The sequence below is a fragment of the Pleurodeles waltl genome, chromosome 12 (assembly GCF_031143425.1).
Source record: "Pleurodeles waltl isolate 20211129_DDA chromosome 12, aPleWal1.hap1.20221129, whole genome shotgun sequence".
NCBI lineage: Eukaryota > Metazoa > Chordata > Amphibia > Caudata > Salamandridae > Pleurodeles > Pleurodeles waltl.
The window spans coordinates 217836187-217851980 of record NC_090451.1 but is presented as its reverse complement, the minus strand read 5'-3'; the positions used below and the strand labels follow the sequence as shown (position 1 = coordinate 217851980).

The 15794-nt window shown below is 42.6% G+C and overlaps 1 protein-coding gene across 1 annotated transcript in view; it reads right to left on the bottom strand.

Moving 5' to 3' along the window:
* Positions 1 to 15313, bottom strand: part of GAS8 (growth arrest specific 8) — a 119851-nt gene extending 104538 nt beyond the window's left edge. The window contains exons 1-2 of the mRNA XM_069217188.1: positions 15189 to 15313; positions 2518 to 2619 (exon numbers count right to left, since the gene is read on the bottom strand). Coding sequence (XP_069073289.1) covers positions 2518 to 2619; positions 15189 to 15191 — 105 coding nt within the window. The 5' untranslated portion in view covers positions 15192 to 15313. The remainder of the gene's footprint in view (positions 1 to 2517; positions 2620 to 15188) is intronic.
* Between the last annotated feature and the right edge of the window lie 481 nt (positions 15314 to 15794).

Here is a 15794-nt window from a genome sequence, read left to right as displayed (position 1 = left end):
TCAGGTAGGATTGGACAGTTTCTATAATATGCAAAACTCGAGAATACTGCGAGGGAATTGTGGTGTATCTTTCTGGCTGCTCCGGCGCCCTCACAGGTGCTGAAGGGGGCAACTTAGATGGGGTGAGGGTAGACATTTGATAACACTGTTATATAGGCCAATAGGGGTATTCATCCAAGCAGCCTTTATAAGCTCAGCAGGCATAGGAGGCGGAACTGGCCGATGTGGACTGGGATCAGGCGTGTGCATTAGTCCATAGGTCTCATGTAACATTAGTTTCAAATTAGTACATTTAAGTTACCTTCACCACACATACATTACTCCCTATACCCTCAGTAAAATCTATCCAGATAGGATGGCTAAATGTCCCAGTTGCGGGGAGGAACAGGCCACCTTTTTACATTTGGCCTGGTCATGTGATGCAGTCATGGTATTTTGGAGGGTGGTAGTGCAGCGGATCAAGGCGGCCACAGGTCTGCTGCTCCCAGTTATATCCTGCACTTGTTTGCTAGACCAAGTGGCACAAACTAAAGCAGAAAGATACAGTACAGATTTCTACAACTGGCTCTCCTCTTGGCTAAAAGAAGGGTGGCCATTAGTTGGATGGGATTTTGGGCACCCTATGAGGGTCACTGGGGTCGGGATGTTCTGAAATAGGTGATAGTTGAAGAGCAACACCTTAAACTGACTAACTGTGACAAAAAAGTGCAGGACGACATTGCAACTTGGGTATTGGTAGGTATTGAAACAGTTTCTTCTTCTTTCGAAAAAAAATTATTGACTTGTTCAAGGATATACAGCCTTCCGGCCAACAACACAAAAAACAGAAAATGTGTACAAAGAATCAAAAAACATAAGCACACACCTACACAATGCACCATAGCCTTGCCCCACTTCTCATAGTCACAATACATTGAATGATTTATAGAAGCCTGGAAACCAGTTTACCCACTCTCTGTCCTTCATGTCCCATCCTATCCCGTAAACTGGCACATTTTGTCATTTACAGCATTCTGCATAGGATTGACTGGTTCCAACATGTATTGGAATAGTTTCAATCGTATGACAGGGATGATGGTTCTGGTTCAGGTGTGTTGTGGATGGTGGTACAGATGAGGGGGACTGAGACTCATGTAACTGTTGAACCTAGGAAGGACTTGTTCTGCTCAGTCGTGCCCTTTATGGTTTGCTTGTATATGTCTCTAATCTTGACTCACAGTATATTAACTACATGCTTCCTCCTGAACCTATACATATATTAATCCTGCGTTACACCAGGCTGTGGTGGGCGCTAGGGACACATGATATGGGCAACTGCTTTGTTTTCAATTTATTTATTGTGTTTCATTTTTGGTGCTCTCTACGTGACACTGGAAAATGTATAAATGAAGATGCTAACAAAAAGTTTCAGCAACTAAAAAACTAATTTGGATGACATGGGGCGGCAAACAGGATAATTATCTAATGCCATTAAAATGGAAACTGATAGCAAACAACAGTTTCTTTCAGTCAACTTAACACGGTACCAATGATAGAGGCCTTTCTAAACACTGATCGAAGTGACAGGAATACATTGAGTTTAAAAGGTTATGATTTTACATCATGAATACCAAAAACATCTCAGCGAGAAGAAGGTTTGGAAGGAATGTACTTGGCTAAATGTGCAAATACACACATCGTATCGAGACTGACCATGACTACTCCTACTCAACGGCCTGCCATATGCCACATTGACACCCCATAAAGATATCATACATGCTACAGCACATTTCATCATGGGTCTGAAGAAATATGATAACCACACTCCCATCCTGATGGAACTACATTGGTTTCCCTTGCCCGCCTCCACCATGTTTGAAAACAGCTGCATTATTTACAAAGCTGTCATGACCAGTACACTGCTGATCTTGCAGACAAGCTTGCCATCGCGGGTAGATCTTAACAAACCTATTTAAAGAACATAGTATCACAATACTTTAGTCGTCCACAATCCATGGCCACCTCCTCTTACTTGCTGACTTTATGCTTTTCTTTGACCAGGTAGAGCACTCCGCTGCCTTCTCGCTGAATATGTGCTTTAGAAATACCAAATGTGTGTGTGTGTATATATATATATACATATACTGTATATATATATATATATATATACACACACACACACACACACACGCACACATACACACACATTATGATCATATTTTGAAGATAAAAATGGTGAATCATTACTCTCCACCATTATGCGACAGGGTGGGATGCGTAGTTTTGAGGTGACGTGCACTAACACAGGATATGGCAGGCTGCTAAGTACTGAGGAAAACCCAGAGACAACGGGTGGAATGCTTGCAAAGGTCTGGCAATCATTTGGAGTCACATTCTAGTCCTTTGTTTTCTTGCTCGCATTGTCACTACTCTTTTGAGGTAACCTGAAAAAAACAGATTAGGAAAACCCTTCTTGTACACACAATGCGTGTCACACCTGGGGCTGGTCATGGCATTGGCCCGAGGGGCACAGCTCACCTGCTCTTTGCTCATCTCTTCCGTGGAGACGCCATCGACCACTGTGGACTTCTTTGCTTTTCCAGATTTTTTGCCCTTCCCACTTTTCTTCTTCTTTGGCGGCTAAAACGAGGAACAAAACGATAAACATGTCATATGATGAGGTTTGCTTTGTTGCATGTAAGTGATCTCATATCAGGGCGAAAAGTAAACAGAGCTCATCCAAATAAATAAAAAGCACATGAACAAATGGGATCCACAAATGCTGAGTAGATCGCTGTGAGTTATGTGATTCAGAGCAATCATGTGATTTAAAAATTACATGTATTTATCATGTCAAACCTTATTTACGTTTACTAAGCTCTGCAGAGACAAAACCTGTCAACAAGGCAATATGACCTTTATAATACATTTAAGACTGCAATCCCTCTACAGAAAGTGGTCTCTAATTTTCTTATTAGTCCATCTGGGACATCACTACATACCTGCAATACGAAAATGATATACCTCCTATAATAACATATCATACGTCAGTTATGATATATCTCCTACAGCCAGATCCAACAGAAAGTGCCAAAAACAAGTATGTTCATGTGCAGAGCATCAACTGCCACTGAAACAATATGAAGGCTAGCATTTCGGCAGCCCTTCTTTTCTCCTTGAAAATAGAAAGTAATTGATATTTAAGGACAGATTTATAGCACTTTATAGTTATCACTCTCTATTGCTTTTCCTCTCTATAAGCCAAAAAGTCTGCTTTCCTAGTGTCATATATAAACAAGCATTGGCAAAGCGAATAGATCTGGCTTTCACTTTGTGTCCTCTCTCTAAAATATTTTCTAAAAAAGCCTGCTATAGTGAAAGGCTAAACAAATATTGATTGCTTTCTGTATACAATGTATCTATGACAATTTAATAAGTAATGATTCAGGGTACTTTTAAGATGTGCAATCTTCGTGCATTACGTTGCAAGTACAAGTACTACAAGAGGTGGACAGATACACCAGACTGCCAATTGCTTGAAGTGAGAGGATAAAACTGCCCCGGTGGAGCCTATTTTTTTTCTTTCAGTGTGTGGTGATAATCTGGTTGTTGACAATACCTCACAGCCTTCTTCTACAACAGCCAACAAGAATCTAAATCAGGCAACCCTCTTGTAAAAAAAAAACAAAAAAAAAACAAGTAGCTTGAAAAGGAAACTTACATCTATCAATCTGTAACAGCTACATAACAGCTAATTCATGACAGAAGACTGGCTCACATACTTGGGTCAATCACTGTGTAGGAAAGCACTCTTTTTGGCATGGTTAGCCCCCTCTTTCTGCCTGGTATCTGATGTGATTTTGACTGAAAGTGCACTGGCTTCCTGCTAACCAGGTTCCCATTGCTAGATCTCTTTCCCAAAATTGTACACTTGTATTCCCCAATTGGCAAAACATTTAGCACCCTCTGTAGGTCCATAGTAAATGGTACATCTGGTACCTAGGCCCTGGAGTATTAAAGAAGGTCCCTAAGGGCTGCAGCATGAATTGTGCCACCCTCAGGGACCCCTCACCAAACAAACACAGTGCTGCCATCGTGGGCTGCGTATCTTGGTGCAGACAAAAGTGAGAACATGACCTGTCACACATCCCTGTGTGCTAGGTCCCCTACCAATGCATCTGATATTTGTAAGTCACCCCTACAGAAGGCCTTCCAGCCCTATGGCAAGGTGCTCTATATCACAGATATGCCCCTGCTTTGTCTTTGTCGATTCCTAAAGATAGTAAGTGGACAGGAAAGCCACTTTAGATACATGTGCTGGGCACTGGTCAGCACGAGGTCCCCAGCTACGTGATGGCCTCACTGAAGATGTTTGGTGTCAAACATCTTGTATGAATAAACAACCTTCACTGATTCCAGTGATGGATTTATTAATACATGCACCCAGAGGGCACCTTAGAGGTGCCCCCTGAAAACCTAACCGACTACTAGTGTTTTGACTGACTGGTCTGAACCAGCACAGCCACCCTAGACAGATTTCTGGCCTCCTAAGGTGAGAGCCACCTTCTCAGAGGCCAGGAACAAAGCCTGCTCTGGGCAAAGGCGTTATCACCTCTTCCAGGTAGGATGGACATTCCAGGGCTGGAAGCTTCAAAGGACCAGCCGCTTTTGTTATGTGACACAGGTCTCTCCAGAAGGCGGAGATGACCACCCCCCTATTCTGACCCCACTTCTTAGCAGCAAGACAGGTGGGAAAATTAGTAAGATTAGGAGGTGTGCCCACATCCAGCAAGTCCCAACCCAAAGGTGGACCAGCTGATGTGGACACTACTTTTAAAATTTCTCCATCTTGTTTTGGATGGAATTAGTATTCTAGGGGTCAGGATTATCCCCACTTCCCAGCGGAAGTGGTCATATAGAGGATGTAGTCACCCTAAAAGTAGGCAACTCATTGGCTGCTACCTAACACCCCCAATATTGCCCCTAAATTGAGTATTTAGGTGGCACTCCCGAACCCAAGAACTCAGATTCGACAGATCAAGAGAAGAAGGACAAAGAATAGTCACTGCCTGGCGAGAACAGCAGAAGAGCTGTGGACTTTTTGGCGCAAAACCCTGCCTGTTCGCAGCTCTCTCTGACAATCGTGGCAGAGTGACTCATCCTGCAAAGCTGGAGAACTACCAAAGCCTTGGGTAGCCTGCCAGCATCTCATAAATCGCTGCCAATCTACCTTGGAGTAGAGGAGCTATTTCCCTAAAGACGCAGGCACTAACAAGCAGAGCCTGGTCCACCGCCCTACAGCTTCCTGGCCCGACTGACGCCACTGACGACCAGTCAAAGGTACTCATGTTCGTGACCAGATCTGTCTACATAACAAGTGTAAAGACACCAGGACCAACCGTAGCCATGCAGCACCAACAACCGGGTACCAGACGCCCTGCACTGACTCCAACAGTGAGAGTTAATTTTGGATTCCCATTGCACCAGGACCACGCAGCTGTTGAGGAATGTCAGCACTACTGAGACCCACTTTCTGAGTGACCCAGCAAACTTGGTTTTGCCCCTACCTGCTGTTAGCCCCTAACTGTGAGGACATATTTGCACATCAACCCAGCCCTAACCACTCTGCATATAAGCCACCCGGCCAGGGTACCTAAGAACTGCCTGTGCCCCTTTGCTCTAAGACCCCTTATGACCCCAGACCCCATTTGGGAACTCTCTAACTTGTCCCCCTGTGCAGCCTGTTTCCAGGTGGTCCCCCTTCACAATAGCGCACCCAGCTACAATCTCACCAGCAACCTGCTTCTTGCAAAATCCGGGCATCTTCTGAAGAACTGTTGGTAGCACTTTGGACCTTGGCCCCCAACGACTACAAATGGTGTTCATCCTTCGTTGTCGACGATGAACAAGGACATCACATTGAGCCGATTCACTGGGTACGGTGTGTCCGGCTGTGGCTGATCAGTCCGATGCAGGCTCTGAAAGCCCTGCCGCACGTCGGGCACATGTGGTCTGCTGGGTTGGTTGGCAAAGAGTTGGCCATGAATTTGCACAGCTCACGTTTATTCTGTGCGTCTGCAATCCTGCTCTGCTCGTAGGAGGTAGAGCCTTTGCTGATACAGCTTCGCCAGACGGGGCGGTCTTGCGCTAGCATTTCCCAGGAGTCTGCGTCAATGCCAAAGCTCTCTTAAGAGAGACTACAAACCCTGAAGGTGAACCCCTGAAACTAACTGTATCTATCTTTATACATCTCTGACTTTTCCTTCCAGAGGATTGCATTGTGCGTAAAAACGCACAGGTTTGAACACTTTACTTACTTGTGAAAATTCCTAATGAAAACAGTACTTACTCTTTAACGAAGTTCTTGGTTTCAAAACATATATCTAAAAAGAAGTGTCTGTTTTCTAATTTGGTCTCTGATTTATTCTTTGAGTGGGTCTCATTTATTGCCTCTGTGAGTACAACAAATGCTTACCACTTCCCTCTGATAAGCCTAACGGATTGCCCACACAACCACAAAAGAAAGTGTTAGTATTATCTACTTTTGCCTCTGTAAACCGATTGGGGGTCTGCTGGACTTTCTGCACGTTGTACTTCTTTTTAGTGCACCATATAAGGAGCCAGCTTCCTACACATAGCGATGAGTAAGAGATCACCCATCCATCCTATTATTTGAATCCATAATCTAACCCATGTTGGGTGAACATTTACAGCTTATTTTTCCTATTCATCAGCTGTTGTTTGTGATTTTTTGGATTTCTTAGCCAACAATACTCATGTTCACTTCACAAATATACTGACTATACCTTATCCTAGTGAAGTAATGAACAAATAAATGATATGGTATGTATCCTACCACTTCCCTTCTCAACTCGAGCTCTAATGACATACACGTTTAACATTCTCTTTTTCAGTTTTTAAATTAAAACGGTAAAAATTGCCTAGCAAAGGAAAAAAGGTTGATATTGCCTCAGAACAGGAAACTCATTTGAACAATAAATAATGAAACAAACAGAAAAAGATAAGAAATGCTAAATTGTTCACCTCCACAAACAGACAGTAAACATTTCATTTTTAAATTGTTATTCGGAAAAAATCCATAAAAACAAGAATATTTTTTTTTTTTTTAAAGAAGATATTGCATGTCACGTTTATCACAGTCAATGCCTAGGGCAAATTTGAGTACATGGACGAACGAAGGTAAAATAAAGACATTCACAATTTTATGTATATTAGTATGATATCCTCTTGTAATTTCCAGTAATCATTATGACCAAATTCTTCAATGCAAAAGTAGATTAACACACGCAAAATAAAAATAATACTATCTACCAAGGATATCTCTGAAGTTTGGCATCACACACAACCTTTATAGTTCAAAATATTTCCAGCTAGTCTTCTGAAAAGAAAGCTCTTTGAGGTTATTAATCGTATACACCAATTTCCAATACTTTTGGGGAGATTTTTCAAATTGTAGACCCTTTCTTAAAACAAAATCTACATTGCATTCAGCAAAACCCCAAACTACAATATTGATTCAGGCTTCAAGTGACGACAAAGATTTCAACTCCATGTCTCCTAATTCATCAATGTGTTCCTAAAGGCTTGATTTCTATAGCATTGATCCCCAAATACAACTTGTGCATTGCTGACAATACCATCATGTCCCTACAACTGCCAAAGATAAACAATAACATCTTGCAAAAATCCAGACAATAGCAACAGTTTAAACTCTGCCATTAAAAATACTAAACAAATTATAGACATGAGACTATAACCTTTCTAAATAATGAGGACACCGATTCTTTTTTCACCTTAATTTCTATTTCAGCGCACCAAGAACATAAATACACTGAAATGCAAAACATGGGCGAAAAGATGTAGCCCCGCTTTTTAAAAAAACACTGATCCTTCAGCAACAACTCACAGTGGATACAACTACTATGCCTTTAAGTAAAAAAGTAGGCTATAAAATACCTCACAAAAACACTGATCACTATGTAAGATCAAACAAAAGAAGGGGTTTGCTAAACATAAATCCTGATATTGAAAAGAGCAAATAGAGGAACCACAGTAAAATTGTAAGCAACACTGGAAGAAGCAGCCCAGGAAAGCAATTACTATTCAAACAGCTCCATTCTGATGCAATGAAACCAACCTATGCATAATATAATTATATCTGTTGAAACAGGTACATTACAACCATATCAAAAACTAAAATAGCACTTGACCGAAAATTAACTTAACCCAACAACCAAGTCCACGAACTTGTGAAAGAGCCCATGGCCTAATGACTTTATAGAAAAAACTCTCAAAACCCATGTGGCACCTGACCTAACTGAATTTCAGTGGTTTCCAATTTGACAAAGAAAAAATAGAGTGCGCTACAGAGAAGTCACAAAAGTTATCAGACCAAAGCTTGACAGGGAATGCTCAATTAGATCTAATTCAAACCTTTTCAGTTGCACTATTAGTTTATGATGCAATAGATACCCACCTCTAATCTCCCGATAACCAGTCGGCCGGATGGGGGTGAGGTTGTCACTGTACCCAGTAAACACCAATACCGTGAGGAACAGTATGTACCAGGTTTAGTAAATACCACAAATTTGAGTTTTTTCTCATGAAAATTAGCATCTGTATTCAAAATGTAGTGCTTTGTTCGCCATTTTATGCATATTGTGTAACTTACCATGTATTTAGCCAGCAATAAATAGCAGCAGGTTTAGGCTGCCAAATTCAGCATGGGAAAAGCAGCAGTTTGTACACAGATCAAAATGTATTTGTCTCACTTGGAGTCGGCACATAAGAAACAACTATAGGCAATGTCATTTCAACCCCTTCTTTTGATTTTCATTGTGGACTCCATCAGGATTTCCTGCACTGGCACACTAGCGTTAAAAAAATAATCCAGCAGCCCTGAAATGTTTTCGATGAGCTTTAAAACACTTCTGTCAAAATATGTTCACCTATACAGAAATCAGTCAAAGCTTTGAAGAGGGAATGGGGTTTTCAGTTTTTGCATCTCCAAAGCTTTTTCATGATGTCTCACAAAAAAGTACAACAAAACGAGACAGTACTATTAAACAGAAAAAACATGTTTATTTTTGCCTGTAAGCACCATCAAGACATCTGTCAAATCTTTAATTCTTCTTAACTGAGACACCTAGATTTGAAAGCAGAGAGAGCTAACTTGGCCCGTTGGCCCTTGTACAGACTTTTTACATATACACCAGATAACTAGGGCACTATTTAAAATCTATGTCAAGCCAGAAGCCAGTCAATCACCAGGGTGAATGCCAAATGCACAAACTGTTCACCACCTCTAGCCCATCCTTAATTTGCAACTGCAGACCTTATCCAAAAAAGACAGACCCTATGCAAAATGATTTATATTATTTAAAAGGGGGAAGGGTAACAGGTGCAGATAAAGGGAAATAGAGATATGGACAATTTTGGGGTGGGTAAAGGTCATTTTAGGGTTGAAGGGTGGTAATGGTAAAGGGTAGTAAGGGTAAACTTAAGGATAGGTAGAGGTAAAGGTGGTTAAGAGTAAATGTAGGGTTTAGGGGTGGGTAGAAGTAAAGACAGGTAAGAGTAATTTTAGCATTAAGGGAGCATAGAGGTAAAGGGACGTTAGTATTATGGGGTGGGGTTGGTCCGGGTAATGGGAGGTAAGGTTAAATGTAGTGTTTACGGGTGGGTAGAGGTAAAGGGGGGTATAGCTAATTTTAGGGTCTAGGAGTGAGTAAAGAGAGATAAGGGTACATTTCGAGCCCATTGAAGTTTAGAGGTAAGGGAGGGTTTGAGTAAAATAAAAAGGGTAAGGGTCAGGGGATGTTAGCCCTCAGATTCAAACAGTCAAGATCAAAATGTCAACTATTCTCAAGTTGACCAATAACGTTCTGGATCATTTATTGCTTACCGCAACGGTGTAGTGGTCCCTCCTATAGAGGAACTCTCTTCTCACCACTCGTAATCCTTTCTTCAGGAAAAGCAAGTTAAACTGAAATATTTCAGTATATAGCACATAAATTATTTGAATGCACAATGAGTACGGTGTCAAATTCAAGAACACAAAGGTAGGCACTTTCGTATTCTCTTGTTATTTAGATCTGTAGCTCGTTATGTGTTTGCTTTATGTACTATTCTCACTTGCAAACTAGGGATGTTTTGCAAATGGGAATGCAATTTGCAATGCGGCCTATATACTACCAGGTCGCGTTGCAAATTGTGGATTTGCAGGTGGTCCCAAAACAGCCTGCCTAATAAATATTAGTTACGCGGGTAACAGTTCGCGAACCCCTGTTGTTGTCTGTAAATGCAGGGATGGTAGCCTGCAGGGAACAGCAGACTTATTTCCCTGCACTTACATTCCGAAACAGGATACTTTTTTTTTTTTTTAAAGCAGCCTGCATATATTAAAAAAGGCCTCTGCTACTTTCTAAAAAAAAATATATATATATATATTTTGGACAATATCAGTGGGAGCAGGCAGCGTCCCCTGGAACAGCGCCTGCCCCTCTTGAAGATGCACAGAGGGGAAGTTACCACACCAACTCAGGGGTCGGTAACACAGCAATGGTCTGCAACCACAACTGTGGTAATGAACCAATGATACATTCCTCTCCGAATTACAAATATGAGGGGGATACCCCCTTTCATGCCCTTCCTAATTGCGGATCGGAAAGAATAGCAAAAGCCCCTTTCTGGTCTCAAAACCCTGTGATTTTGTGAGTTGCAGGATTTGCAAACGCAAAAGTGCTTTGTACATCAGGTCCTAAATGATTCTAAATCCGTTGCCATCAAAACGATGATTTAAGTCCTTTATGGTAAAGAGAAGAAATGCAGCTGCTCTCTGAGCCATCTTATTTTGGGGGCCTGGATATAATTGACTAGATGAAGCGTTCTCCTTCTAGTAATTCTGCATCACATAAAGTCACAAAATTCTAGATCTTTGTTTGTTGCACATTGTTTAGTTCGTGCAAGTTATTTCATTCTCTTCAACCTCAGCGTGATCTAACCAACCCTTGTAATTAGTAAATGAGCAAAATCTGCATGATACATACTTTGTCTGTCAAATGCATGTGCTTCCTTTACATAAATGAGCCAAAACATATATAGAAAAAAATGCATTAACTAGTTTCAGATTAGGGGCACTTTGGTTGGTCCCTCTCAGGTTAGGGCATATTGTAGTGTCGCAGGCCAAGGATGCACTGGTCTGTGCATTGGTGGCACTTGTGTTAAGGTGCGCCAGTGAGGTAAAGTTGCAGTTAAAGAGCACTGCTTTGTCTCAGGTTAGGATATAGTCATTTCACTTCATGGCACACTTTTCAGTACCAGGCTGGGTTTCAATGACCATTCGCAGATCATTGATTCAGCTGTCGTTTCATTATAGAAATACAATTATCAGCAGCTGCCAATAACACTTGGTGGGATTTGGGGGGTTTGAGGGTGAAGGGTTAAGAAAAAAAAAAAAAAAAGACTTACCTGCTGCTATGGGGTGCCCCCTCAGTGCTCCTCTGCTTCCCCTGCCTCAGTGCTTCTCTGCTCTCCTCCCCCCACCCAATCCAGACGCTGCTCTCATGCTGTGTTATCCAGCAGGAGAGAAGTGCCAGGATTGGTCTGAGCGGGGTGAAATGCTGCTCAGTTAGGGCCTGGGAGCCTGCGCTGGTTCCCCACCAATCTGTGTAACACAGTTCAGGTGGAGAGATCTAACTGCACATGTCTATTTGGCCGCCCTAAGACAGCCGGCCAAACCGACATGCGCAATTACACTGCACCTACCACTCCTCCCTGGCTGCTGTTGACACAGAGGATGGCCGCCCTAGACTCGGCAGACCGGCTGAGTAAGTAAAAAAATAAAGGGATAATAATATAGTTTTATTATCATTTTATTTTTCTGCTGCCTTTCAGCAGTGGAGTGACGCTCCTCCACCATAATGGAGGGATTGCCCCTAACAATGAATAGGTGTATGGTAAGCCTCACTTTTGGGTTAGGATGCATTGCATTTTCATGTTAGGGATGCATTTTGGTCAGCCTGTAAAGTTGCACTGATCAGGTTCAGGTACGTCTGTGGTCAAAACAGTGTGTTCTCCTTGCTTGATGGTTTCAGATGTTGGGATGTGACTGAGATTGCCACTTTAGGTGACGTGTGGAAGGTGAATCACCTGAAATCCTTCCAGGAGCTTCAGCACAAATACTCACTATCCAACATGTAGTTTCATAAGTACTTACAACTCAGCCATAATTTATCATATCACATCTGGGTCTTATATGTACTGCCTGGCTTCAGCCCCCTCCTTATATGCTGCATGAGTAAAGGGACAACATCCCTTATACATCGTATCTTAGTGAACAACGCACCAGAAGTGTTCCTGTCAGAGAAGTGGGAGAGGTGGGTGCATATAGCCATTTCTTCAAGGATGAAACTGAGCCAAGTGTATTATCTCCACACTACTTATCTCACGCCTCAACATTTGTGGAAAGCTGAGAAAAGCCCCCGACCCACCCGCTTCTGATGCACCTACAGCAAAATTGACTTTTTCCACTTATTTTGGGTCTGTACCCTGATAATGAGTTTTTGAGATGGCATAGAACGAACATTGTCAAGAATCCTAGACAAAATAGTGGACCTCACCCAGAAGGTGGGCCTGCAGGGTTTACAGGAGGACTTTGGTGGCCCCCGCTGCAAGCAAATACTAGATGGGGAAGCTGAATATTGCTCGTAAACAGAGGTCCCCTACCTTGGCAGATTGGTGGAAGGGGGGAGACTGGTTTGCTAAAATTAAAAAGCAGACATGCCACGCCAGATGCTGCCCTCAGAAACACATAAACATCTGGAGAAAATGTTGGGCCTACTATAGATTGGATAGCAGTGAATAACTGGTGTGCAGGGTGAGAAGTGTCGAACCTTTATTGTTATTGCTCTTAAGGTGATTAATTTTAGATGAAATGTGTTCTTTGTTGTACAAAAAATACTAAAAATTGATTTATTAAAAAATAAATTGCATTCTCGGTTTCAGGTCATGGATGCTTTGTTCAATCTCGGATTAAACTTTCATTGGTGAGCCTCAGGTTAAACTGCCTGAACAATTTCAAATTAGGGATGCATCAGTCTTTCTCACCCAGGTTAAGATGCCTTTCTCGGTCCCAAATCAAGACGGCGTTGGTCAGTCTCAGGTCAAAGATACATTGGTCAGTCTCTAGTTAAGAGGCAAACATCAGTCTCAAGTTAGGACGCAGAACGTCTCTTTTAGGAATGCATTCAGCAATTTTTGGTTTAAGCGCACTGCTAAATCAGGGTTCAGTATCACATTAGGGGTGCAAAGATGAGCCTCAGGTTAATGGTAAATTGATCAGTATTGGCTTAGGGATGTGCTGGTAAATCCTGGTTTCGGGTCTGCGAAACAATGATCAGTACAAGAGCAAGGAAACCTAGGTCAATTTTTGGTTAGGACGCATCGGTTAAGAAGACACTGATTCAGGGTATGTTGCCAAGTCTGGTGTTATGCAGAACTGTTAGACTGGTGTAAGATTGCATTGATTCGTCTTAGTTACCACGCATGGGTGAGGCACAGCTTAGGTTAGGGGTTATGCATGAACCAGTCTCTGGTTAGGCATACATGGGCCAGTTTCATTTTAGGAATGCATTGGTCGATTTTGGGTTAGGGTATGTTGAACAGTCTCACATTAGGAGCACATATTGGTCTGTCTATTAAGGTGTATTGGTCAGTCTCATTTTAACACACACTGGTCAGTCTCATTTTAAAACGCACTGGTCTCAGGTTAAACATGTATTTGTTAGTATTGTCAGGAATGCGGTAGTCAGCATACAGTCATGGATGTGCCAGACAATCCCAGGTTATGATTCACTGGTCAGCGTCAGGTTAGGAAAGCTTCTGTCCATCCCAGGTTAGGAATGCATTGGGCAGTCCCAGAAGAGGGATGCAAGGGTTAGCACCAGGTCAGGGATGCAAAGGTCAGTTGCCAGGTAGAGACATGTGTCAGTGATAGATTAGGTGTTCAAGGGTCAGTCCCAGCCAGGAATACATTGGTCAGTTTTTGGTTATAATGTGCTAACTTATATGCAAGGGTGTATTGGTCAGTCTCGCCCTAGTGGCACATATTGGTCAGTTTTAGGTTAAGGGTGCCCAGGTCATTCTTTGTTAGGACAGAGGGCTCAATCTCTTACAACACAGGAATGGGTCTATATTTACGACACAGGTATCAACCTCGGTTTACAACAATGGGGTCAGTCTCAGATTAGAGATGCAAGGGTCAATATCAAGATAGGAATGCATGGGTTAGTGGGTAGGAAATTAAATGGACAGTCTTTGGAGCACTGGTCAGACTTGGTTTTAGAGTGCACTCACGGACACACACTGGTCATGAAAGTTCCTGGATAGGATGGGCATTTTTGGTTGGCAAAGCATGGGTCAGTCTTTGGTTAGGAGCCATGATTTAGTCTGAAGCTACAATACTATGAAGAGACTTCGGTTTGGATGCAGAGGTCAGTCTTGAGTTATGGATGCATGAATCAGCCTCCATTAATGATGCACATGTCCATCGCCAGTCAGGGATGCACGAGAGTCTCTGGTTAGGACTCACTGGTTAGTCTCCATATAGGGTGAAGGGGTTTGTCGCAGGTTAGGGATGAGCACGGTCAGTCTCGTCATGATCTAGGGATCAGTGATCGGTAAGGCACTGGGGTCGATCTCTGGTTTGGGAGTAAGGGTCAGTTTCAAGTAGGGATGTATGTGCCATTCTCGGGGTAAATGCCTTTATCAGTTTTGGATAACAGTACATTGTTAAACCGAGGTGATTAACTATTATCGGTTTTTGCTTATGCTACATAGTAGTCGCTGACAAGGCCGCATTGGACAGCTTCGGGTTTACAGTGCCTGTGGATATTCCAAGCTAAGGGTACAATGAGCAGTCTGGGACTAATGCTGCAGCCCAGTCCTCGAGCTGAGTGTTTAGATCCGTCTTGAATTAGCAATGCATGGGTAAGTCACTCAGGGGACTGGATGTTATCGTCATGTCTCAGGTTAAGGGTGCTCCAGCCGGGTTTTACAAGGAGAGTCCCACTGTTGGCGTACATCAGTCTTGGGGAAGAATCGGCAAGCTAGCAAATTCCCGCAGAGGAAAATCAGAGTGCGGGTTCGTCTAAACGTAAAGGGAAAAAAAGAGTTGGGAAGAAACTCACCATGGTTGAGGTGGTCCGCTCCGGGGAGGATGTCCCAGTCTAACAAGCACGTCTCCAAGCAACGGGCGCGCGTAAAATGAGGGCGGGGCGTCTCCCGGAATCTTTGCTCTCAGATCTCGCGAGACCTTTAGGGGAGTAGAACTTGGCGTCCTTAGCAACCGAGATCTGTTATTAAAAAAAGGTCGAAGTGAGAAATGGATGTTAAGTATCCAGTGACCTGAGAAACATGGAAACATCATGCATTGCCCTTTTGAAAAGAGCGCATCGAAATAACAGCAGCTTGAAATACACAAACACTGATACGAAACAGGTCCGGAAAATAGTCCCAAATATGCACCAGCCAACACACAGTCCCGTATATAATCCCAGTGGTAGTTGCCACTAGGTAGCTATAGTTAGGACCTACTTTCTATAGAGAAAGCATTTTTTTGTTTTACTATTAAATTTGGCACCGTTTGATGAATCTTCACATAATTTTCCAAAATAAAAACGGTGCTCACTTCAGCTGCTGTCTGGAAAGTTTCGGGGTGATCTGTCAAGCGGGAGCTGGAAAAAAACAGGTTTTCCCCATTCATTTTTCCATGGGAATTTTGAATAGCGATAGCG